Source organism: Manacus vitellinus, unplaced genomic scaffold (assembly GCF_001715985.3).
Source record: "Manacus vitellinus isolate BGI_N305 unplaced genomic scaffold, ASM171598v3 scaffold_1_pilon, whole genome shotgun sequence".
Lineage (NCBI taxonomy): Eukaryota > Metazoa > Chordata > Aves > Passeriformes > Pipridae > Manacus > Manacus vitellinus.
In genome coordinates this window covers 33,797,464-33,821,747 of record NW_021939396.1, presented here as the reverse complement: position 1 = coordinate 33,821,747, position 24,284 = coordinate 33,797,464, and the positions used below count along the sequence as shown (strand labels likewise).

Genomic DNA, 24,284 nt, shown 5'->3' with positions numbered 1-24,284 from the left:
GGTGAGAGTGGAAATGTAGAGGTCTCACACTAGCCTGAGCTCTGCTGAGAATTTTATCTGTAAATGAGGAACTGAGAGAAAGAAGCTTCTTACCCTGTTTTTCCTGGATTACATATGTAAAGTTCTTTTCCCACCATAGCTTGGCAGCATGATGGATAAGCTATGAGTCAAATGTCGTGAAACATCACATGCTTTCTGCCATGTCTCTTTTTTTATGCAGTGTGACTTGTCTTTTTATCCTCTTAAAAATGTCTGTAAATAGCTTTTGAGATTCTGATATATGCAAAGGCTGCTTTACAGAGAGGAATGTAATTTGAAGTTCCTGGAATCCATGTGCTTAAATGACTACGTAATTATCATTATGATTACATAATTATCAGAAATGCTATTTCAAAAGGTAATCTGAAAACTGTGCAGTACTTTTTTTGTTTTAAAATGAGCCTTCTAGGTATAGTATGGTAACACTTCAAAACCAGTTGAAATTAACATCTTTGATAAGGCACCATGTAAATTTTGGTGCAAATGCTGGATAATGTTGCTTTGCTTACATGTAGAAATTTGCATCTGGATTATTACTGAAGACATGAAAACCGAAATACACTTCAATGCTTGAGTGCACTTATCACTCCTAATAGTAATGAAATAGAGATTCAGTACTTAAATACCAACACTAAACTCAGAAGTATTTTACAACTTTAAGGAGATAGAAGAAGGGGTGGTTTCTAAATATGTGCTTGTCAACATACACTCGTCAGTCACTTTTGTCTTTGAGCTCTTTATCTTTTCATTTAATAGCATTTTGGGGTGGGAAAACGGGAGGTTTGTTGTGAAGAATCATTCCTGACAGAAGAAAAGCAACAAAATAAATCTTCTAATCAGCTAATTAATAGCACCTAATTATATATTAATTATATGTAATATATGTACATTATATATATTATATATTAATAGTACCTAAGTATTTCACCTTTAGCCTCTATATTCTTGTCTTTGCCTGAATCTTCTGTTCCCATAGCTGATATGCTCAGGAAAAGTGGAATTCGATCAAAAACCCCTGTATTTTTGAGAATCTGGGATGAACGTGCTTTTTATGAGAATAAAATACTATAAACAGTTATTTCCCCTTTCCTTTAGCGGACTTGAATATCATGCACAAGCAAAATGAAGATGCATATCATAATCCAGAGGCAAGACTATATGAAGATAAAAGGGCTCTTGTAGCTGTTGACCTAAGTTTGGCCTCCTCAAGACCTGAGAACACAGAAGCATCTACAAATAAAATAGCAGGTTTATACTATATTACAGCTCTAATTATCCATAAGTCTTAGTGATCAAAATTCTCTAGTTCTTTACCCCTTTTTAGTAGTCCTGTGATAGTGTTAATGCTCTCTGTGTGCAAAATCAGTGTCATGCTTCTTTCCCAAACTTCTTCATTGCTGTCACTGCGTGCCCTTAAAATGTATTTTCTCCTGTCTTGTCAGTAGTGGTAACTAATCAGTGTTTTAGCACTGACGAGTCAGGATCGGTATGTTAGTTTTCCAGGTTCAGTGTTATCTAATCAAATCCTCATACATACTTTTTAAATTCTTAAATGACATAGTAAAATACAGCTGTATAGTAGGTGAGAATACAAAATAAAAGGAGATGGAAGGTCTTCAGGTGTATATTAGAGATTTAAGGTGAAATTGGCACAGTAATGAGCTTAACAAGTTCTAAAAAGTTATAGGTAAATTAGGTCCATATGCAGCCCTGTGCATTGCCTCCAAGTTATAGAGATTTTATGTTTTTTTCATGTTTAAAAACAAATACATCTTACATTTTGTGAGACATCTAAATGAGAACACTGTGGTACTCCAGATCTGTCCCTAGTTTGGGCAAGTGCCAGGATCGGTGATGATCTTAAGTCAACTTAGATGCTACTTTTCTTTCTCCTGTCTGAACTGTTGCACTGCTGTATAAAGAGTTACATGGTATTTGGGGCATAGATCTACTTTGCGTGATTGCAACTCAGTGTCCTTACTACTAACTTTTGTTCCTTCTGTCCCACCTCTTATTCTTTATCTCTTACAGGCTGTATATTTAATCATTTAGTGGGAATGAAACAGGCAAGGCCGATAAAGTAATAACGTAAAACAGTGAAGAGCCCCCTGGTTAGACCACTTACTTTGAAATCAGGTGGTGGTGCACATCAGTGATGGGAACTTTATAGTCTTGCACCTTGAATTTGATCAACCAGGCAGTGAAGTGACGTTATATATGTTTTGGTGGGTTTGGTTGATTGCATTTGCAGAGGCTTTTTGTACACCAACCCACTAAAAGAAGAACTTGAAGGACAGTAACTGGTACACAGCAAGTGTTTTCCTTGATACTTTCCATAGTAACTTGTGTCTGTCTTGTATCCATGCCTTCTAAATGGTATATAAAATTTATTCTGCTTTTTTGCATGGAACATATCTATGGGAAGTAACTCCATCCTGAAAGAGCTACATGTAAATTTAGTTACATTTTGGAAAGATTCAAACACTGCTTCCATGTAAGGAAGAATAACACCTCAAAGTGTACTCCTTGGTATGCAAGCACATGCTCCTAAGGCTAGGCTGTAGTAGTAAGCATATGCATTCCTATGGGAATACGTGTATGTGTTATTTCTGCTTTCATCTGACTTGGATGGTACATCACCATATAGGGAAATGTAATGTTTGTCTGAGCTCAGTGGAGCTGTTACTCTTGCACGTCTTTGAGGCACACTCCTTCAGAGAAGGCATGATATGAGTGAAAAACATGCTGTATGAGCTGGCAAGTTAACACAACTTACTCTACTTTTCCTTTACTTCCTCTCTTTCTCCTCTATTTCCTGTGGGGATTCTGTTCTGCAAAATCTGCTCTGTGTGGTATCTGAATTAATCCTCCTATCTAGAGCTTTTGGGACTGTATGATTATGACGTGTTCATAACTCAGGGCTAAAGGAGGCCTGACACTTCCTGCTTCACAGTACAGAAGGCACCTTATACTTCCAGAATTCAGTTTTCTGACTGCTTAGAATTTCATTTACCAGTCTGGGGCTTTGTTTTTTGTAGCATCCTTTGCTATTTTGCCTAAACATTTGTTCTATTAGGATGCTCTGTTTTTAACTAGTGAATAAACCTAAGGAACAGAACTATATATTCTAAGAGTAATTGCAAGCAGTGAAGTTATGAGGTGTAAAGTATTTGCTATTCTAATTAACTTGCAGGTAATATTTTTAGATACTAAACTGCAGATCAGACAAAAATATATGATTTTTGTAGGTGTTATTTAGTAAAAAAAAACCAACTCACTTTGATATTATTAATTAAGCAGCTAAAACCTGGCAATATTGTAGGCAGGCAATGTAATAACTTTTAATCCCAGTTATAGTATTGAATTATGGCTGTCATAAGATACCTTTTGAAACAAGTGTCTTAGATTCTCCCTTCTTCACTCTGACTTGCTGTCTTAAATTTGCTTTGATTTTTGTCTGTAATTTTCCCCCTCCCTTAGGTTTTACATTTGCACAGGCCTCTCCTTTTGCTCGAGGTAATGTGTTTGGTGAACCACCATCTCCACGGTATCTGAAGCGACAGGAGTCATACAAGAACTTTCTTCGTCTACAGGTGAATGTGCACACCAGATATCATCTGATTAAATGAACTTTAGAAAGAGGGTTTGCAGTTGGAGCAAATCATCACTGCTGACCAAAGACCCTACTTACCCAATCATACCCAATTCTGTACACAAGAGGTGTAGTAAGAGCTATGTACTATCAAGTTTCTCAGATTTTGGCTTGCATAATAGCATCACTTTTATAAGCATTTCTTATTAGTTGGCTTCTATAATCCAGGTTCTATCTTTTTTTTTTTCTAAGTACAGCTCTTCAAATACAGTATTGAGTTCTCAAACTGTGCTTACTGTACAGGTTTGCGCACATAAATACCTAAAGAAACAAAGATCTTTGCCTTTGGAAGTTTACATGATGCACGCTCATCAAAATGAAATGGTGATCAGTGAGACAGTCACAGTGTAGTTATTTATTGATGTGTATATAAAGCCCAACTGTTCTTCTACCAGCTTCTGTCTTCTGTCCGTAATACTTCACATTTAATCTTATGCCACAGGAATTAAATATCATTGTTATTAAATATCAACATTGAGGAAATCCTATGTAATTTAAAAGAGTACTAAAGTCATACAGTAGTTTGATGTGGATCTCTTGAAAAGATAAAAGGTTTTTTTTTCTCCATGTATGGGACTGCCAGAAAGACTAAAGGGCAGACCTTTAGCTTTAGTAAGTCAGCACTGGGTCTAAAAATACTATAATTGTGGAAAGGAAAAAGAATTGCCATGTATTTTTTGGTTTGGTTTCCCATCTTCCATTATTTAATTAGTGAAGAAAAGTGTTATTCCAGCACATCTGGAGTAGAGGAAGTGTTAGGAAATACCCTGGGTTTATTAGTAGCATTTATAAGTAGTTTTCTTACTGGAGGATGGTTCTGTAAATAGTGGCCAAAAAGAAATAGTAAATATTTACTAAAAGAAATAGTAAAATAGAATGTCATTTTAAAGGAGTTCTGAAACTGAAATGTAAAACAGGCCCTGATATTCTTTCGGTTGTGCCATAAAACTTTTGATTGTGCAAGTAGTTACTGCAAAAGGTAAATGTTGGTAAATGATGGTAAATGTTGTTTATCAGATTATTGCTGACTATTGACAGTTAAATACTTCTTTGTTTTATTTTCCAGATTGAAGAAAAGAGACGTAGGGAAGAAGCAGAACGAGAAAAACTTAGAATGGAAGAAGAAAAAGAGGAAAAACGACTAGCGGAACAGAGGATGAGAATTCAAAAAGCATATGAAGATGAACAAGAAGAGAAAAGGAAGAAAGACGAGGAGGTGTAGTATTTTGATCCTTTGACTTTTTTACATCCTAAACTAACCCTCTGCAATATTTGTCATCTAGACTAAGAAGGTAAACTAAGCATTGTCCTGTGAATTGGTCCTTGCTTGTAAATGGGTCTACATTAGCCAGAGGAGAAGTGGATGGTTGTCAGCATTAACTAGCACATTCTTCTCACTCTTTATCATGTACTATGACCTTGAAGTGCTGTTAATGCTTCTAAGAAAAATTACATGGTTTTATAATTGACAGTTGTGCTCTTCTTTCTAAAGGAATTTGGTGATAAGACCAATAAAAAGCTTTGTCAAATTGGTGAATTAAAAAAAACAGCCCAGTTTTTGGCTTTTTTTATTAGCATCTTAAATCTAGCTCTCATGGAATTATTTGTATTACAAATGTAGCTATACAGGAAGGTTTTGTAAAGCTTTCTTTTGAATTGGTAAAGAGATATCTTTGAGATAAGAATACTACTTGTTTTGGAAGAATGCCAACCAAATCTAATGAATGCTTTTCATGGAGGTAAATTCAAATCCAAATCAATCCCCATGGATTTAATTAAAACGTAAAGTTTTATTTACCAGGTTCGAAAAAGTGAATACATTTTCATGATTTTGAATATCATAAATAATTGTAGGAAAAGGATGCAGGGCCATCAGAGATGGAGGAATATTTCAGTAGCCTGCGGGATTATGAAAGATCGGTTCAGGATGTAGGACTTCAAGTTTTCTAGGAGAGAACACTTAGCTTATATTCTAAATTCTCCTTCCTTAGTATGAGCAAGTTAGTTGGATGAGTCTTCGGAATACTAGAGCTGGTCTAGTATAGAGTGGGAAGCTTACTGGTATCATCACTATTCGCAAACACAGGACTAAAATTGAGATTGAATGATAATTTTCTCTGTGGGCTTGTGATTGAGTGGTGCATATTTACAGTATGTTTTGTTTGAATCTGAGTTTTTGGAAATGACTCCTGCAGTTTAGCCTTAGCTCATGGCAGATCTGGGGTCACAAACTGATGTTTATAGAAATTATTAGGAATTCTGTTAAATGATGTGAGCAAAGCCAGGACTGTGGATGTTTACTATTTGCATGAGATACTTTTTTAGTTTGAATGTTTGAAGTCAGCCTAATGAAATATGCTTTTCATTTCATACTAGATTCTTTGATGTGTAATTTTAACTTTCCAAAGAAAACCGAAACAAAATTTCAGTAATTTTGAGTCTTTTTTTTATGTACTAATAACGTTTATGTTACAGCGAAGATTGAAAAATAAAGAAATAATTCGATTGGATGAAGAAAGGAAAAAAGAGGCAGAAAAAAAAAGAAAAGAAAAAGAAGAAAAGCAAGAGGAACAGCTTAGACAATATTTTGAGAAAGAAAAGATGGAAGAGGAAAAGAAGATGGTATGCTTCAGTGACTTTCTAAGATACAAATACTTCTTTCTAACTTTTAGAAATAACTGGATTTTAAAGAAATCACATGATTTCTTAGACCTCTGCCTTCAGTGTTGTTCCCTTCTCACTTTATCAATCTGCAGTATACTTAATGAACAAGCAGAACAGCTGATTGAAAAATCAGATATACCACAGTGGACACTTATCTTGCTGATCAAATTTGCATTAAGAAATAGTAAAAACAAGATTAATAAGAGCAAGGTGCACTCTATAGTTGATTTTTATATCTGCAGCGAAGTACTGTGATCTGCATTAGCAGAGGTGCAAATACAAATAAAATTAGTTATACAGAGTAGGACTGTTCGTCTTGAACGATGGTGTTATTGATAATCTCATTATTTTTCTTTGACCTAGGTGGTGTAAAAAGTCCATCACATAGAATTTTGATGGACAAAATTGAAGTAAATTATAAAACTGTCTTATAAAATTTTTACAAAATTTCTGTCAATTCTCTAAAGTGGACAGATATAATAGAAGTGTCTAGAGGAAAAAAGATTTGCAACTTAAACATAAATGAAAAAGTCCCTAGAGCATAGAAAAAAAAAGGATTAAAACTGCTACAGGTGAAAACAAAATCATATTAAATAATTTTTTCAATAATTTTATGCATTTAAAAGCATTTTACTGTCAAATGAAAAATACTAACAAAACTCTTCCTGTCCAAAATAATACTTTATTCAGAAGCTATAGGAACATAGTTTCAGCCTTACTTTCCTCCTTGCAGTTTTCACGGCAATCTTCTCCCATCATTCCCACTCTTCAGAACAAATCAGTAAGAAAAGAAGAAAGGATTCCCTCTGCTGAGAGCCGTATATCTTACTATTCACAAGTACGATTATTGTAGCAAACTTTTACTGGTTTATTTAAGACCATACAGTGTATGAAATCCTACCAGGTTTTTAATGGTTGCTAGTTATTACTGGAATGCTGCAGATAACTGGAGACAGTCTTTACATTGGTCAGTCTTGCAGCTCTAAAATTTAAAGTTAAATTTGATTCCAAGTGTTGAAGAAATTTTTTGACCATGTGTTGTTTGAATTTTTTTTTCTGCATATGCATATTCTGTAGGTATGAGCACCTCATTTTGGACAGGACAGACACTGTCCAGACCCTTACCAAGGGTCTAATGATCTCAAGATTTAGGATAAGAAAGATTACATATTATGTAGCAGCTCATCCTGTTCACTCAGAGAAGAACTTAGCTCAAGCATGAAGTTTAGTGTTGATTTGTAGCTACAGACATTATTGTTTCATCTTTATGTTTTTGAAGGTACAAGAAGATTATAACTCCTAATATGCTTTCCATCTTCTCTGCATCAAAAATGAGTTACAGGAGTGGTCCTGAGACCTCTCATTTCTTTCATTTGACAATCTTCCCTGGGACAATATTTTTTTGTTTTTTTAAATAAATTTCTCCTGTAAAGAGTAGATTAAATAATTGGTCATGATACTTGAATCTTAGTTTACACTTCTGTCTTTTTACTGAGAAAGTGTTTTTTGGTTTTTTTTTTTTCAAACTGTCCATATGAACTCCACTAAATACTTTATAGTGCAGTTTCAGAGAATATTTTATGTTAGACTTTAAACCTTATTAAAACCATTGCTTTCCCTAAACGTGAAGAATGCTGTGGAGGAAGGTCTGTTTAGTTCTGTCTTAGCAGTACTTGGTATAGGTTTGTCTAGATCTCTGAGTAGTGCATTACAGTAATATATAAGTTTATAGTGACTGTAAATGCTATCCAAATATAGGAATTTGGATTATACATTTAAAGATAAGATTTAAAAAACCTTAGGCATTAACAACCTGTAAGGTTATTATTCTGTCTTCCAATTGTTAATGTAAATTGATGTAAAATAAGGAAGTAAAATGTACTGTATTTTCTTTCTTTTACATATTAACGTTTCGTATTCATTATGATCACTAGGATCCTGCACAGCCAAGAGTTCCTTCTCCACCTGTCCCTGCTAGAAGAAATCAGTTGCGTTCATTAGGTGGGTATCTGTCTTTATTGCAAACTCACTTTCTGTTACAGTAAAATTGTTCTCAGTTACAGTTCCCTTTCTTTCCTGCAAAGAAGTAGTCTTTTAAGGTTTGCATTTATATGTGGATGTTTTCTCTGTCTTAATAATATCAGTGTATTAGTATGATATGTCTGAAGTTTTAATGCAAAATAGAAATACATTTATTATGTATCTTCATCAGGAAAAGTTTTTTTGTAAAAACTCTGATAATGGAATAGTCTTCACAGGAAGTGCTGGATCTCTCAGTCAGAACAGTCGTTACCACTGTGACCAGAATATTGCAAAATGGGAGAGTTTTGCACTGGCTGAGTAATGGATTAAACCAACAATTGCAGTTGTAACTCTTAAATTCTGCTTATATTTGGTAATCTGCCTAATCCTCTGCTTGTTCCTCTTAGCTTTCATTGGTGGTTTTAAAATTCAGCTGTGCTGGGAGGATCTCCTTTGCTTTTTATATGCTAGTTATCTTGGCAATATATGGGTGGAAAGCAGTAATTTTTCTTCTGACTCTTTTTTACAAGAAATATAAGAAATATTCTTTATATAAGAAACAACATATGGAATGTAGCAGTAAATGCTGTCCTGTTGTGGCTTTTCCACTAAATGGGAGAGTGGTTCTTAATCCGGCCATTGGAAATTGGTTGACTCAGACTGTCTGTCACGAGAGAAATGAAGACATATGAATTAAGTCTCGTGTTTGAGGATTTAAACTAGTAAAACTTGCTTCCCTGCTAGGTTCTGGACACAGTCTAAAAGTCAGTAAAATATCAAATTACTAAGCATGTTATTTGGAAAATGAGGAATTTATTAAACTGGTTTAACTTGTGGAGGAATGCTGTCGTGACCACAAAAAACCAGCTTAGACCCGAAGTAGGTCTAAAAAGTCAGCATAAGCACATACTAAAAATTGAAGTTAGAAGTTGACCACTTAAGACAGTCTGCACTGGACAGACAGATATCCCACTTTTGAGACAGGAAACAGAAATGAGGTTGTGTGCTTGCAGATACCACCTCAATTCCTGTCATCTGCCTCTGGACCTCTGAGGAATGCGTAGGTTTGCTTATTTCAAAGTAAGACTTTTTTCTGGCAATGCCCTCTTGCTGCTATTTCATAGCTTTTCCTTTTTTAAATATAGCAAAACATTTGCAGTGACTTTTGGATGCTTTCTGCTATTCAGGGAATCTGGTCCTTGTGTTGTCTCAAAATACAAGCTCTAATCTAATTTCTAGTATATGAAATGCTGCAATCCTTGTGGTTGTACAGTCTTTGTTTCAATTAACATTTCATTATCTCTGCTTTCTCTTTTTTTTACCTTATGTTTATGAAGTAGACAGAAAAGTGGCTCTGACACTCTTTATTTTTAAATTATTTGTGCTAAATTCCAGAGGAAAGAAAGAACGTGATAAATGAATTATCAGAGATGAGGAAACAGCTTCGTAGTGAAGAAAGGCGGCTGCAGGAACAGTTGCTAAATATGGCCACTGATGATGATGTACCAATTACACGGTAAGAATTTCATCTTCAGTTTTAAAAGTTAGATTTTGCATAGGAACTTAGAGCTTCTGTGTATTAGTTGGCCAGTATACATGAGTGAAATGAAGATATAAAGATAGAACTTGTATATAAAATTATCTTTATTTTTTTCTTATGTGTATGGTTTTTTTCCAAGAATCTTGCTAAAGTTTATTGTCAGAATGGCTATACTGGTAAGATTGGAGGTTGCAATGCTCTGCCTCAGAAAGAGGATGTGTAAGGTGGAATTTTATCTCATTACTTCTTTTCCTAGGGCATAATTTATGCCTGTAAAATGCAGTACTACTGCTGTTGAGTATGTTTTTGAATGCCATACTGCTGTGAAAGTACTTACTTTATTCTTGAAAAATCATACCCTCTTTATTTAATAAATTTGGTTTGTTTCCAAAATGGATTAGTTAATTATACCAGTTAGTTGGAAAAGACTCACCTGATCATCAGTCTTAGTCCTATTCCATAAAGTATGAGGGATTTTTTTTAAATTTTAAGTAGGTTATCCCTTTTTATAACAACTTTCAAACTTATTTTCCTGTTTAGATAGATTTATTAAGGATAAAAGATCCAAATTTTATCAGTATTATATTTCCATCCAACTCATTAATATTACACTCTGCTTGTTTTACAAACTTTTCATGCAGGAGGAGAGACAAGAATCCAAAGGATATATTTGAGAAGGCCAGGCTTCGCCTGCAGGCCCCAGTAAGGCGACCTTCATCAAAGGAGGCACAAGATCCTGTCAATATACAGAATATCTGGGAATTTAATGAACTTAAATACAAAGGCAGGTAGCTCCTCCTGTTACTGATGAAGACGGGTAGTGAAACATCTGTTCTTTTCCTCCATCTTCCATTCCATCCAGTATTTAAAGGCAAAAATAAAAATCAGGCTCTTCACAGCTACTGCTCATACAACACACTCAGTGGATGGCCTTCTGTATATGTATGTATCTCTGTGTGGTCATTCCTACAAGTACATGGAATTCACAGCATCCTAATGCTGTGTTTTCACTCGGAGCACCCACCTGTCTTCTAGTCCTTGATGCACTTCCTGTGCATTTGATATTACGCTGTTACTGAAAGTAGACTGAATTAGATTTTTTTACCCACGAACAAATTATGATTCTCTCTAACTTTTTGTTTCTCCTTTACCAGAAAAAATATATTTTTAATATAGAAAAATTGTGAAGTTATTGTGAAGTGGCTCATCCTCTTGGACACTGTTGCCATTATTTTTAATGTGATTTTTTTATGATTCTGTATCTGTAGCTATTTCTTCAAAAATGCTTTTCAGAAATGTTGGTATAGGGAAAAAAAAAGTAAATTTCATATCTTTGCTATAGATTCTGAATCGCGTATTGGCTTGAGGCACATGTATCCTGATCCTCCAAAAGATGACCAGACTCTAGAGATTCAACAGCAGGCACTGTTGAGGGAGCAGCAGAAGAAACTTGACAGAATAAGAATGAGGAGAGAAACAGAAGGTAGGGAATGAATGGTCTGAGATCAACAAAAATCATTGAAATTGTGTTTTGAATTTGATAAGAATTAAAAACCATGACGTCTAGTTTTACTTCTTCCGAGTTCACTGTCAACACTGCAGAACGAAACAGTAAAACACCAGAATGCTGAAATTCTATAATAATGTAAGCATAAAGAAATTGAGTGTTTGTGGGAGTTTCTGTGGTTTTATATTTGGTTTTGGGTTTAATTACTGCAACTGTTTCTCTTTGGTTCTCTGATAAAAGTAATTTAGCTAGTGCCTCATACTTCAGAAAAATGCAAGAGAGAAGTAATTTTGTTACTGTTTTTTAAAGAAAAATACAGAGCAGGGTAACTCTTCAGCTGATCTATGATAAAAGTGTTAGCAGATAAGTTCCTTGAAGCAATTCTTGAGTTCCCACTGAGAAAGTAGATGGCTTTGAGCTGTGAATTGATTAAAATGCAGATGGCATATCTTTTAATGGATTTTAATGGATTAAATTTCTTTTACTTCCATAATCTTGGTTTGAGTATTTCAAAGTTTCGGCAACCTGTAGTCATAAAAAGGCTTTGCTTTAGAAACTACATGTGAGATATCTTAAATACTTTGAGTCTGCAGAAGGAAAATGTTGCTTGTATTGCATAATGGAGACGTTCCTAAGATAGTAAAATATTAATATCCTAACATGGTAAAATATTTTAACTGCATATTGCAGAAAGAGCGAAATGTAAATGTAATGCCCCTTTTTTGCATGCTCCACATAATTCCAAATGTAAGGTTCATTTAGATACCTTTTACAAACGGTCATGAAAGACCAATATCTCCAGTTATTTTGGATATTTAAAAATATAATGAGAGTTGCTTCAGCCTTCCCAAACCATACAAATGAACTCAGTTTTGAGTGCAAGATACAAATTTCTCAGAAAACTGTTTGCCTCTGTAATTCAGACTGGCCTAGCTAAATTTTCAAAGAGAGAGTAAGTTTATTTCTGTGGTGGCTTAGCCTTTGCTAGCAGCCAAACTCCCACCCAGCTGCCCTCCTGCTTACATCCCCTCACTCCTGCCCCTTGGTGAGGTACTAGGGGAAACAGGAAGAATAAAGCTTGTTGGCCAAACCATAGATGGGAAGGTTGATTACCAACTACTGTTGTGGGCAAAGCAGACCTGACTTGGGGAAAATTAACTTAATTACTCTAAACTTAAATATTTAATTACTGACTTTGAGTAGCAGGAAACAAAAAGACAAACATCAAACCCACATCTTTTCTGCCCCCTTCCCCATACCGAGCTTCACCCTGTGCCCCTGCTCCCCTTCCTTGGTACCACCACAGGTTATGTTCAGTCCCTTCGATGATGCAATGAGTGGTGTCAGGCTGAGGCAGGGGGGAAATATGGTCAGTACACAGTGGTTTCTCTCTTCTGCCTCTGTCTTCTTGCACCTTTCCATCTGCTCCACCATGGTCTCTTCAGGACCTGCAGGGGAATCTGCTCTGGCACCTGGAGAATCTCCTCCCCCTCCTTCTTCTCCAACCTTCATGTCTTGCTTTTCGTGTGTTTGTCCTCACTCCTAACTGACATGCTTTGCTTTACTCTTTCTTAGATATGTTTTCAGAGGCACCACAAGCTTGACTGATGGGCTTAGCTGCAGGTCTGTTATGACACTAGCTGTGCCTGGCACAGAGTCATCCGTGGCATCTTCTCACAGTGCCTGCTGTCCTCGCCTTGCCTCAGTCACCCCTATGACTGCTCCTTAGACTTTTTTAGCCTTAGAGATGAGGTGAAAGTTGGACATTAAAAAAACCAAACAACACAAACACATATGGAAGGAAAATAGTGATACCTTTCCATACTGCTTTAAAAAAAATGAAGTGCCTTTTCTGGTCCCTGGATGTGCTCTGAGGCTTGTTCCTGTTAGCTGTTACTAGACCTATATGTGAGTAAGATCAACAAAATTGGTTACCAGGGTGTGAAGGGTGACAGGCACTTGCAGGGTGTTCAGTTCAGCTCCTCTTGAGCATTAAAGATGATTCCTGTTCTGTCTTGGACAGATGTGCTGGTGTTCAAGCAAATGTGTCCAATATTGCTTTTGGATAATAGAACATCACAGTTGCAAATAAGCATATCTGTACCATTTTCTGTGTTAATTACATGGTTGTGAATATAATTTAATGTCTAAGTGGAGTGTATAGGGTTGTCTTCAGTCTTCCCCTCTGTGAGATTGACTGAAAATGATAAAAAATAGTTCACTAGCTTCAGCTGAGATTTCTCTGGGGCGCGGTTCTGATTTTCCACCATTAGAATATTTTTTAATAGTCCAGTCAGAAAAAGGTTTCATTTAATGTTGTCTGAAGAGGAACCTCTGTAATCTAGAAAGCAAATTTGCCATTTTCATTAATTTCGAGGGCGTGCAGTCAGTTTAGACACCTGCTAATGCTAAATGGATAATGCAGGCTTACATGATGACAACCTGAAGAGGCCTTTCCTTGGACAACTTGGATTAGTTGCTAGACAAGCAGCTTATTTTTTTAATGATTTCCTACCAATGCTTCTAGAGGATCCTTGAAACAGCTTTCTCTCCCTCTCTCTCTCTCTCCCATCACTTTACAACTTCATTTAACTTTATAGTCTGTCACTGAGCACTGAGCAGGAGAATTAGTTGCTATGTATTTCTCTGTTTATGATATATTTTCGTCAGAGGAAAGTTCATCATCCCCTCACTGAAAATAGATGAGTGGTTTTATTGTCTGATTTAAGGCAGAAAGAAAGATGAATTAGAGCAGTATGTAATTTTGTACTTTTGTGTTATGGGCTGTAGTGGTGTACCTGTTTTCCCACACTGTGTAAGTGTTCTTTACCTTACATGCTTTTTATACAGTTTCCACTGTCTTTACGTAAAGGAGAAATATGTGGACTATTAGTGGGACTATAACCTGAAAAACTAGTGATTTTAAATGTCCTCAGTTTTAAATGCTAGATGTATCCCTATAAATAAGACAGTTTTTTGCAGATTTCTGGACAATTGTTATTTCAAGGGATAGGAGGGAAAGGCAGAGAAGCAGTTTTGATGTTGTTGCACTGCAGTGCTGGGCTCTGCATGACTGGAATATTATATTGGGAATGGACTGATAGCCCATGTGCTCTGGTTTTTGATGCTGGACAGAAGCTCAGCTACACACTGAATAAGTTTGCTAGACAGAGATGCAAACCCCAAAGACTATCGTATTAAAAAATAATAAAATAGAAAATAATAAATAATTTTAAAATTAAAATAAAAATTAAAATAATTTTAAACATTAATAAAACACTATTAAATGTTTTATTTGAAAACTTAAACTAAATAAGAAAAGTAACTTCAGTTTTGCTTCTTTGCATTTCCAGCATGCATTAGGCCATTTTTACAATGACCTAATGATACAATGATACAATTGACAATGACCTAATGATACAATTTAATGATACATTAAATTTCAAGGTGATTCTCTGTGCTCTCCAGAACTGAAGTTTTTATCCTTAGACAAGTACTTTCCTCTGTAGTGATCTCTGTCTAGTTCAACCACTCTTGAAAGCTGCAAGAGTGGTGTGCTCAGCATGCTGAGTGTGCATTCACTCCTGGGGCTTTCTGCAGTCCCTGCTCTCGTTATTACACCCTGACAGAAGGCAAGAGAAATGATTTTGTTAACAGAGTTGATTGTGACACATCATCCTCCTTGCTAGTCAATTTGATTGTTGAGGTGTCCCACCTAGGGGAGAAGATCATTAGTCTTGAGTTCTGTTGATATAAGTACAACCGTTTAGTTATACAAACATTCCTGGCAAGCAGATGTCTGGAATATAGAGTAAATATTTTTGGAGTATCCATGAATCTTAACTACCAAGCAGTGTAATATTTAGCTTCACTGCATATAAGTGAGACTCCTGACTTGCAGTCTAACCTGTGATAGACTGCTAAAAATAATGGCAAAAACCAAATTAGGGACAGGAATTATATGGCTTGGGTGATCCCTAATTTTGGAAGAAATAATTCATTTTTGACTCTCTAATTTTTGAAATTTGATGCAGATTTGTTTTGTATTTCTACTTGGTTCATATCTAGTTTAAACAAAAAATGATAGAGAGATTTCTTTCCATTTTTGGGATCTTTTGTGTCCTAGCTGGGAAGTTCAGATGGAGTTTAAAGAACTGCAGTTTAGCACTAGCAATTGCTGTTATGCTGAATACCATTAACTTCTGATTTTTTTTTTAAATTTACAAATGTGTTTCCTGTAAGAAAAAAAATGTGACACATAAAATTTAGTATGTGAAGATGCTGGCAAGAAAACCAGAATATGTATGCTAGGAAAGGGAGGATAATCTTCATTATAATAAGAAGGCCATCAACTTGGAGTTATTTGCTACACTTTGGAAAATAGATTTCTGTCAAAATGCCTTTTCATCTGCAGTACTTAACCTGTTGGGTTTTATGAGTACCACATTCCATTTGCATTAGGATTCAGCAGTGTGCAGAACACTGGACAAAACCCCCATTTTTCTCTAGCTGCATGGCTGGATTTTGTTGAAGATGCAGTAATTCAAACAATAAAGATCTTAAGGTATCAAAAACTGAAACATAAGGGAGAAGAGAGAGAAACTAAGTATTCATGCAGCAAACTTTTGTGCCTCCATGTGTTGCTTTGATCGTTTAAACTGTGCTGCTTTCCCACAAATTGATGGGTTTTTTACGTTATTAGGTCAGTACTTGGACATGACCTTTCTATAACAGGTGTTTAGAACATTATTGTAAACATACCTCAGAGGTAGTTCTGACTGTTGCGGTATAGGGAACTTTTTCAGAATTCAACACAATTTAGTGCTGTTCTAGCATTTAGTGAAATATGATTATAATCTTTTAAAAAATGGTTTTCAGTAGCCACAGAAATAATTATGCTTCCTTTTTCTGGATAACAAGTAAGGTTTTGAGTAAGATGGAAACCAGTTGATTTATATTAGTTGTGAATAGTATGATTCTGGTGTGAAATGAATGTGACTGAATCCAGCCTTAGGGGCTTGCACATGCTCAACATTTTCAGAAACAATACACTACAGACTTCTGTTTGATTTCTCTGATTCTGCTTAAATTTACGTAAGGAAACCGGAATAACCGTTGCATTCAAATGTTTTGAAAATTTGTTCATTCATTACAATGTATGTAAATTTAAAGGTGTAATACATATTGGTCTTCATTTTTGTAATTGTATAGTGATAAAACTTTTAGTGTGTTTTGGTATTAACTGTCTTTATGTCAACACTGTCATTTTGTCTCTTGTCTATGTTGCCTTTGTTGATCAAGATGACTCTGCTTCTGACAGCTACCCACAAACCATGGGACTGGTAAGAATAAAACAGGATTTGTATTTTATTGCTTTTTTCAAGTGGGAAAAATATTGTGTCTTTCACTGATTTGGAGAAGAGAATTAAATAACAATGCAGCAAGCTTACTTACTTCTCTTGCTTGTCCACACAATGAGTAACAGCCTCTTTAAACTTGACATACAAGTTACTTATGTTTGTGTGTAGAGAGAGCCTGATTCTTTAACTCCCTTCCTTTTATATTCATTGGTGTGTATTTTATATGCATACAATGTTCAGTTGCTGCTTCGGCCAAACTAAAGGATAACAGAGTTCAATTGTGTTTCATGGTAATGTGAAACCATGCAAAATAGGAGACTGTGCAAGAGCAAAGACATTAGCCTTGAGGATAATACTGTAACTAAATGCAAAAATGGAACAGTTTTTTGTTTAAAAAAGTAATCATCTTAATGCACTTTATAGTTGTAATTTATTGACTGAAATTCTCATTCAGAGCAATGCTTTGCAGTAAAAGATTCGTTTTCTATTGTTCTGTTTCCTCTGATAGTTTCTACTGCTTTGGTTTTCAACATAAATTATTCCACAGTAGAATTTCTGTAACAAATGGTTGCATCTATGGAGTGAACTAGGAGTGTTGGTCTTAGGGCTTGCTATTACGATGAAGAAATTTGTTATTTTAATGCTTTAATGTCAAAGCTTGTATGTGGTGGGATAAGCGAAACATAAGGAATCATTCTTCATTTGATCAATACTTCATACAAACCTAAAGTGCAAAGCTCCCCTCCAGGACTGGCTGTTCTGAAACTCAGACAGAGAAAGAGGGATCTATTTCTCGATAGACATGTCTGTGTTGCACAAATCACCAAAACAGCTGCCATGTGTGGGCAATTTCAGCAAATGGGATTACTACAGAAAAGTAAAATAAAGACCCTAATGCTTAAAGGGAATATGAGTTATTTAAAAGTGTATTGGGTTTGTAGAAACCTAAAGTATAGTGGAATATAATGCTGTAGAGCTGCTCTTTACTTTGTAGAAGTTTGGCAATTAATTTACATTAATTATAATTTGGCTCCAGAAATATATTGAGGCCTCTGAATTTCCATTTCTTCTGTTTCACTTTTGTAGTTCAGGAATGAATCTAATGAATTCTTGAAGAATTCACTGTTGGAATCGGATAGCGCTTTTATCGGTGAGTTTATACCTCTCCTTAACCATTTTGTGAGTGTACAAACATATTATTTAATCCAATGCTGTGTCTCTAAAATGATTATTACTGTTTAAAAGTTACAGTGGTTACAGGTATGGTGGTTGGTTTAAAGTATTAGAAAATTATGCCTCCAAATTAAAATGCAAATATTTACGAAATTGTACTGCAATAAATTTGTGTAGATCACCCCTAAAATTAATGATGCTGCCTTATACCACTTTACATCCTTTTACGAGAAAACATCTTTCTCTGCTCTTTGTGCCTTGTCTGGGATGCTAGTCTTGTCTAGGAGCTTCTTTTGACATCTTCCCAGCTTTGGATAAGGAAAAGCTAATATTTGTTCAGCAAATGTATTACAGCGGTAGAATATACAATGCTCTTCTGTTGTTCTGCGGCAAATAAAATACTTTATTGGCAATCACAGCTTACAACTGCAAGCTGTCCACAGTGAAATACAAGAGTCTTAGCACTTATTTTCATGGTTATTCTTTTGATTTACAAGCATGCTCAATTTTAAGTATGATTATATGGGTATAATAGTGATTCTTTCTAAATTAATCACTTTTCTGCTGTTCACATATTATTTCATTTCACTTGAAACATCATACTTGTAAATATTGTTACTTTTTCATCATCTGAAGTAGATGACTTTTAGTTTTAAGATTTTTGTATAAAGGACTGCCTCATTCTCTTACATCTCCTTATTCAACCTTTGTCTGCATGTATGTATAAGTGCTGTTTTATTTCCATTCACTAGAAATAATAAGGCTAGAAAACCCCAATCAACTCAGGCCTCTACACATTATTTTCCTTTAGCAGGCATTACAGTATCTTGAAATTTCCTTCATTCATTTTACAAGGTTTTTATTCTTTGCTGTAGGGAAGATGCAGTTGAGTTCTGCTTTTTAATGAAAATAGATGATAAACTGATGATTATTATCTCTGGCTTTGGTTAAAAGCAGAATTTTTCGTTTGAAATGTATTCAAGCTTATTCTGTTAACATGCAAGTTCTGGAGTAGAGGATAGATCCTGGCCTTGGGAGGGGCACAGGACAAGGCTTTCAGCCTTGTTCAATGCATTTGGTACTCTCTGTAGTCTGCAATGCCTTCTTTTTCACCTTAGGAATAGTACAGCCCAAATGGGGAAAGGATGCTTTAGGAGAGCCCATCAGTCTAGAATGTGGCCAAATATCCTAAGTCAAATGCTCTGTGATTGCATTTAATAAGTCTTGCAAAGCTGGGTCTTTAATAGGTTGTCTTTCATGAATGGGAATGAGCATTTTTGAATCCTGCTAATTGTTTACCGTTAGCAGTATTGTGTGGATAAACATCCACACTGTCTCCTTTCATCTGCTCTGAATGTACCACCTGTGTAATGAGGTGCTCTTGGTTTAGTTCACCACTTTCACAAGGTTCATGATTTTTATAGTCCTCTCACCCTTTTCTTTTTTCTCCCCTTCCAACTGGTACTTGCAGCTCAGTGAGGTGATGGAGTTAACCTATGATATATATTCCCCCCTTTCTTTTCCCTTTTATTCCCAGATCGTTTAGGACCGTGGTGAAAACCATGTTCTCTGATACTGAGCTGCAGGCACTAACTAAAACTGTGTTATCCTTTGCATTATTTGGGCTTTACAAATTAAAATTCTGAATGTGAATCTGGTGACTTCCACCCCTGACTACCATTATCTGTGGGCTGCCTTCTCTGTGAATTGTGCTGCTCATGTTGTCTGAGGGTCTTTTGTGAAATACCTGGGGTATATTTTAACAATGTTTTTCATTTCCTAAGAGGAGAGTAACACTACCCTTTGTTTTCATTGGGTTTTTTTTTTTTTTTACATGGGTTTAAAATCCAACTCAATTTTGACATCTATTATGTCAGTATTACAAATGAATTTATCTCCCAGGGCTCAGAAATTTGAGGCAGTTAGGAATAAAGGGGTTCATCAGTTTCTTTTTCTCCTTTTTTGCCTCACTGGAAACCCTAGAATTCATTAGTGTTAATGCAGTGATTTGAAAGCATCTCTCTGCAGCAGTATCTGAATGATAGATGTTTACAGGAACATGTAGTATCTTACACGGATGACACACTAATGGTACAAATAAATTCTACTTTATCTTGTACTTTGTTTCTGTTGTCATAAATTCACATGATTAAACCATTTTTTATACTTTGAGTAATAGCACTAATTTGAATATAGTGAAGTTGAACTGATCTTGTAGCTGGAATTCTGATGTGTGGATTGTTAGCCATATACCATTTCAAAATTACACTTTGATTTTTTTCATTGAAACATTTGTGATAGGAGTATGAGTACCTGTGATGAAACTGGGAAGGGAGAAGAGGAGAATAAAATTTTTATTTTTAGAGAAAAACCAACTGGTAATACAAAAGAATTTTTTAATATCTTTTTTTAATATCTTTTTAAATATTTTTCAAACCTAAGTATTTCATTTTTCAACCAAAATAATTGTTTAATTGTTACTTTTAGAATTTACACCAATCTGTTGTCTTAATCCTTTTACTTAATGTATCATACCAGACTAAGCACCTTTTCAAAAGGTGACTTTGTTGTTACAAAGAGTAGTTGATTTAATGGATTCTATACTGATTTTGTTGAGCAAAGACCTTCCTTTTCCTGGGAGTATCAGTCCTTGAAGGTGCTAGAGGATCTGAACTAGGAATGAGAGCCCAATGTTAGAAGCAAGCAGCAGCAAAGCCATAAACCAGCCCCCAAGCAGTGGTTACTGATCCTGGAGAAAAAAAAAAAAGTACCTGTTTGAAATAGTTTGTATTTGAAATAGTTTCCAGAATCAGCAAAAGAAAGGGAAATAGACAAGACAAGTGTGAAGCACAGAGATCACCTTAGGGTTCATTTATATTATAAAAATAGATGAAACTCCCTCCACTGTAATATGACGCAGGTAGGATCAAAAAAATTAGTTATTTGTTTTTGTATGAACAGATTCTAACAGTTTATTACAAGAAATTACTGAGATATGACCAAGGCTGTGTGATTAATGCATAGATTATGTGTTATCATGTTCTATGTAACATTGTCGTTCTGTGTAATGTTATTATGTATTCCGTGTAACATATTTACATACATAATTTATTACATGATTGTATCTTTTTATGACTCTAATTTGCCTAGTGTTCTCTGTTTCGAGCAAACAAACTTGTTTGAATACTCATTTTTCTCTAAAGGTCTAGGTATAAACAAGATGTGGTGAAGTGAGGTGGGTGGTAGATTTGCAGGATGCCTTATCCTCTATATAAGAGATATCTTGATATATATCATAGAATCACAGAAGGGTTTGGGTTGGTTGACCTTAAAGGTCATCTTGTTCCAACCTCTGTGCCATGGGCAGGGACATCTTCTACTAGACCAGGTTGCTCAGAGTCCCATCCAGCCTGGCCTTCAACACTTCCAAGGATGGGGAGTCCACAACTTCTCTGGATCACCTGTTCCAGGTATATTTCTGGCCTTTGCTTGAAGGTCATCCCTTTCTGCCATTGTGGTGCCTTGTTCTTTTGTCTGAATCTGAATTATCACTGGCTTTGTCCAAGATGTCCTAATGAATACATTCCTTGGTTCCTGTGATGAAATCAAATACAGTATATCGGCTCATTTCAAAACATAAGCAGGTTTGAGCACTGTGTGGTATTTTGATTTCTTTGCAAATGATTTCACCTGTTTTTCCAGGTGCTAATGGGGAAACATTTCCTGCCTTAGAAGAAGTTAATTTATTACCACCACTTCCATCTTCTGCAAGGGAGAGGAGACGAATGAAGCAGAAAACTTTGGAGCGTGCTGTACGTATGATAACTGGCTTGGCTTAAATATGAAGGTGGGCCACAGATCTAATGTCAGACAGTTCCTGCAGTTCCTGTGGTGTTATAGATCCAGAGAGAGAACGTGTAGCTATTTGCCCTTTCAAAAAGGATGCTGTTTAACTGAAGGAATTGTGCATTTTTGGATTTTCTGCAGGAGGATGTTCCAGCAGCCCAGACACCGCTGCTGCAGCCTGACAGCCTTAGTTTGCACTCAGATTTCAGCCTCGACATTGATCAGATGAAAGGCAAGAATGAGGAACGATTGCACAGACTGACTGAGCTCCAGCAGAAATCTGCTTACTTGGGTATGCTCTGTGTAGTAGAGATGATGTAGTGAATACTAATTAATTACAATAATTAAAGGAACAAATAATAGGCTGCACGTAGTAGAACAGTGAGCAACTGGATCAAACATAGGAATTATTTATAGAGTTGTGTAGCTGCTGCAGGGAGTTCCCCAGTAAACTTCAACACGACTCTTTTAGAGTAGGTTTAGAGGAGGGTAGTAGGAAAAGATGCTCTAATTCCTGTCTGATCAGCCCTTGTACTTGTCCTGTCTGTCCCACTGCGATGTGTCACTGCTGGCAGTAGGGTGGGGATATCCAGCTGCATTGCTGAAATATTAGTGGAAAGAAATGAAATGCCTGAGTGATGAATGGTGATGAGGTGCCTGTGTGAGTTTGTTGACACTCCTGGGAATCAGATGTGTGTGGTCTAACCAGAATGAAGATATGCCAGAAAACTGTGTATGGTGAAGTACTTCAGTTTCTAGTTAATGTCATTTTCTAGTGGTTGATTAATATAAATGAACATTCAGTATTTAAGGTTGATATTGATACCTCATTCACTGGACACACACTGGAATTCATTCTGTGTTTCTTGTCATCATATAATACATCAGACTGGAGTTGTCTTGGAGCTTCTGCACAGGCTGACTCCCTAATCTAGATTCCCTTTGTATATCAAGTACTAATCATGGCAACCATTAATGGCCTGTAATTTCTCATGTGGGTTATGACCCAGATTCTTTCATATGAATCTGAAATCTCCCTTTTTTTAGGAGGTGGTTGCTATGCTGTATAGGCAATTACAGTATCAGTATCCTTTTTATAAATTTAATGAGAGTACAGATGCTGGCAGTATTTTTGATTCTGTTGCTATGGGTACTCTTACAAGCACTTCATCCTTTTTTTGTTTGCTTTAAACATCTCACTGTGATTTTTAAGTCACTAAAAAAACCCTATTCATATTAATTTTTTTCCATAACCTAAATAAATGCTTTACTAATTTTACTCCACTCAGATATTTTTGCTATGTGAACTTCTTTTACTTCTCTGCTCTTGCTCTTATCTCACCTCTCTTATAATTTCACTTCATACCATATGAACCACACTTTTAATTTTGCTTGCCTTCTGTTTTTCATGGTCTCCAGAGCTTCAGCCTCTAGTATATAATTTTTATATGTGTATGTGTGTGTGTGTATATTTGTATGTATGTAACTTGTTCTTTGGAACACATGGGGACCATCACTCATCCTTACCATATGTGCCTCTTGAAAAGGTAGCTAGAGATGCTCTTGCTCAGCTGTGGTCATTCAGGCTGCACTGCTGCCTGCCTTCTTGTTCCCTCCTCATGCTCAGGGACATTACAGAAAAAATGAGTGAAGCCAAGTGGTTTTATTCCTTTTCCATAACAGTTTGATAGAACCCTTGTGGCATCCTTTTGCTTTCCCAGCAGCTAGGACTGTTATTTTTTCTCTGCTCTCAGAGACACTGCTGTAAGAGAACAAATGTGTCAAATATACAACTAAGGAAATGTAACTGGTTATCTTCCCTTTAAATGACCAGAGATGGCAATTTACAGGCTTAGATAAATTCTAAATGCAGCTCCAAAGAAAATTCTTTTCATGTGTCCCAATTAAGAACAGCTTTTTATGGAGTATCCAAAGTGTTGAAATTCATGATGAAGGAAGTTTTGCACTGTAGCTGATCTGTGGTGCTTTCTAAAAGCAGCACCAGGTGATTCTGATATAGTGTTGTGCACTATGATCTTATCTCTGTTAAAACAGTTGTTCCTGCCTCTGACATCTGGAAGATCTAAAGGCTTTGTCTTTAAAGGCAGCAATAGTTTAGCTTGGGGAAATGCAGCTTTCTTGGCCTGGATGTCCACAGTTTGTCTCTTCTCTAAACAAATACGTTACCTTATATTTATTGTTTCTGAGTATCATCTCTTGAAGCAGCAAAGAAAAATTTAATTTTCTTTAGGTATTACTTTTTCTGCCATGTACTGTTTTTAACCCCACCATAACTTAAAGTGTGTGAAAACCATGGGTTCCAATCCACAGGAGAGTTCATCTGACCCAAGATTTAAGAGGCAAAGAGGTTTGCTCTGCCAGCTTTAAGCACTGAGAGAGGTCTGCTCTCACTTCTGATGTTACAGACAAGTTTTGTTTTAACCAGACTAGGAAGGCTTGGAGGATGATCAGATCAGTGTC

At 35.8% G+C, this 24,284-nt stretch overlaps 1 protein-coding gene across 9 annotated transcripts in view; it reads left to right on the top strand.

The window, feature by feature from the left end:
- CSPP1 (centrosome and spindle pole associated protein 1) overlaps positions 1-24,284 on the top strand; it is a 64,233-nt gene that overhangs the window by 37,790 nt on the left and 2,159 nt on the right. For 6 of the 9 annotated variants that reach the window (XM_018079593.2, XM_018079639.2, XM_018079599.2 and 3 more), the window contains 13 exons: positions 1,135-1,287; positions 3,520-3,632; positions 4,758-4,907; positions 6,167-6,313; positions 7,089-7,193; positions 8,290-8,356; positions 9,773-9,893; positions 10,559-10,701; positions 11,260-11,400; positions 16,726-16,766; positions 17,871-17,934; positions 21,660-21,769; positions 21,945-22,095. In XM_018079593.2, coding sequence (XP_017935082.2) covers positions 1,135-1,287; positions 3,520-3,632; positions 4,758-4,907; positions 6,167-6,313; positions 7,089-7,193; positions 8,290-8,356; positions 9,773-9,893; positions 10,559-10,701; positions 11,260-11,400; positions 16,726-16,766; positions 17,871-17,934; positions 21,660-21,769; positions 21,945-22,095 — 1,506 coding nt within the window. The remainder of the gene's footprint in view (positions 1-1,134; positions 1,288-3,519; positions 3,633-4,757; positions 4,908-6,166; positions 6,314-7,088; positions 7,194-8,289; positions 8,357-9,772; positions 9,894-10,558; positions 10,702-11,259; positions 11,401-16,725; positions 16,767-17,870; positions 17,935-21,659; positions 21,770-21,944; positions 22,096-24,284) is intronic. The other 3 variants (XM_025895730.1, XM_018079631.2, XM_018079615.2) reach the window with 2 other exon arrangements.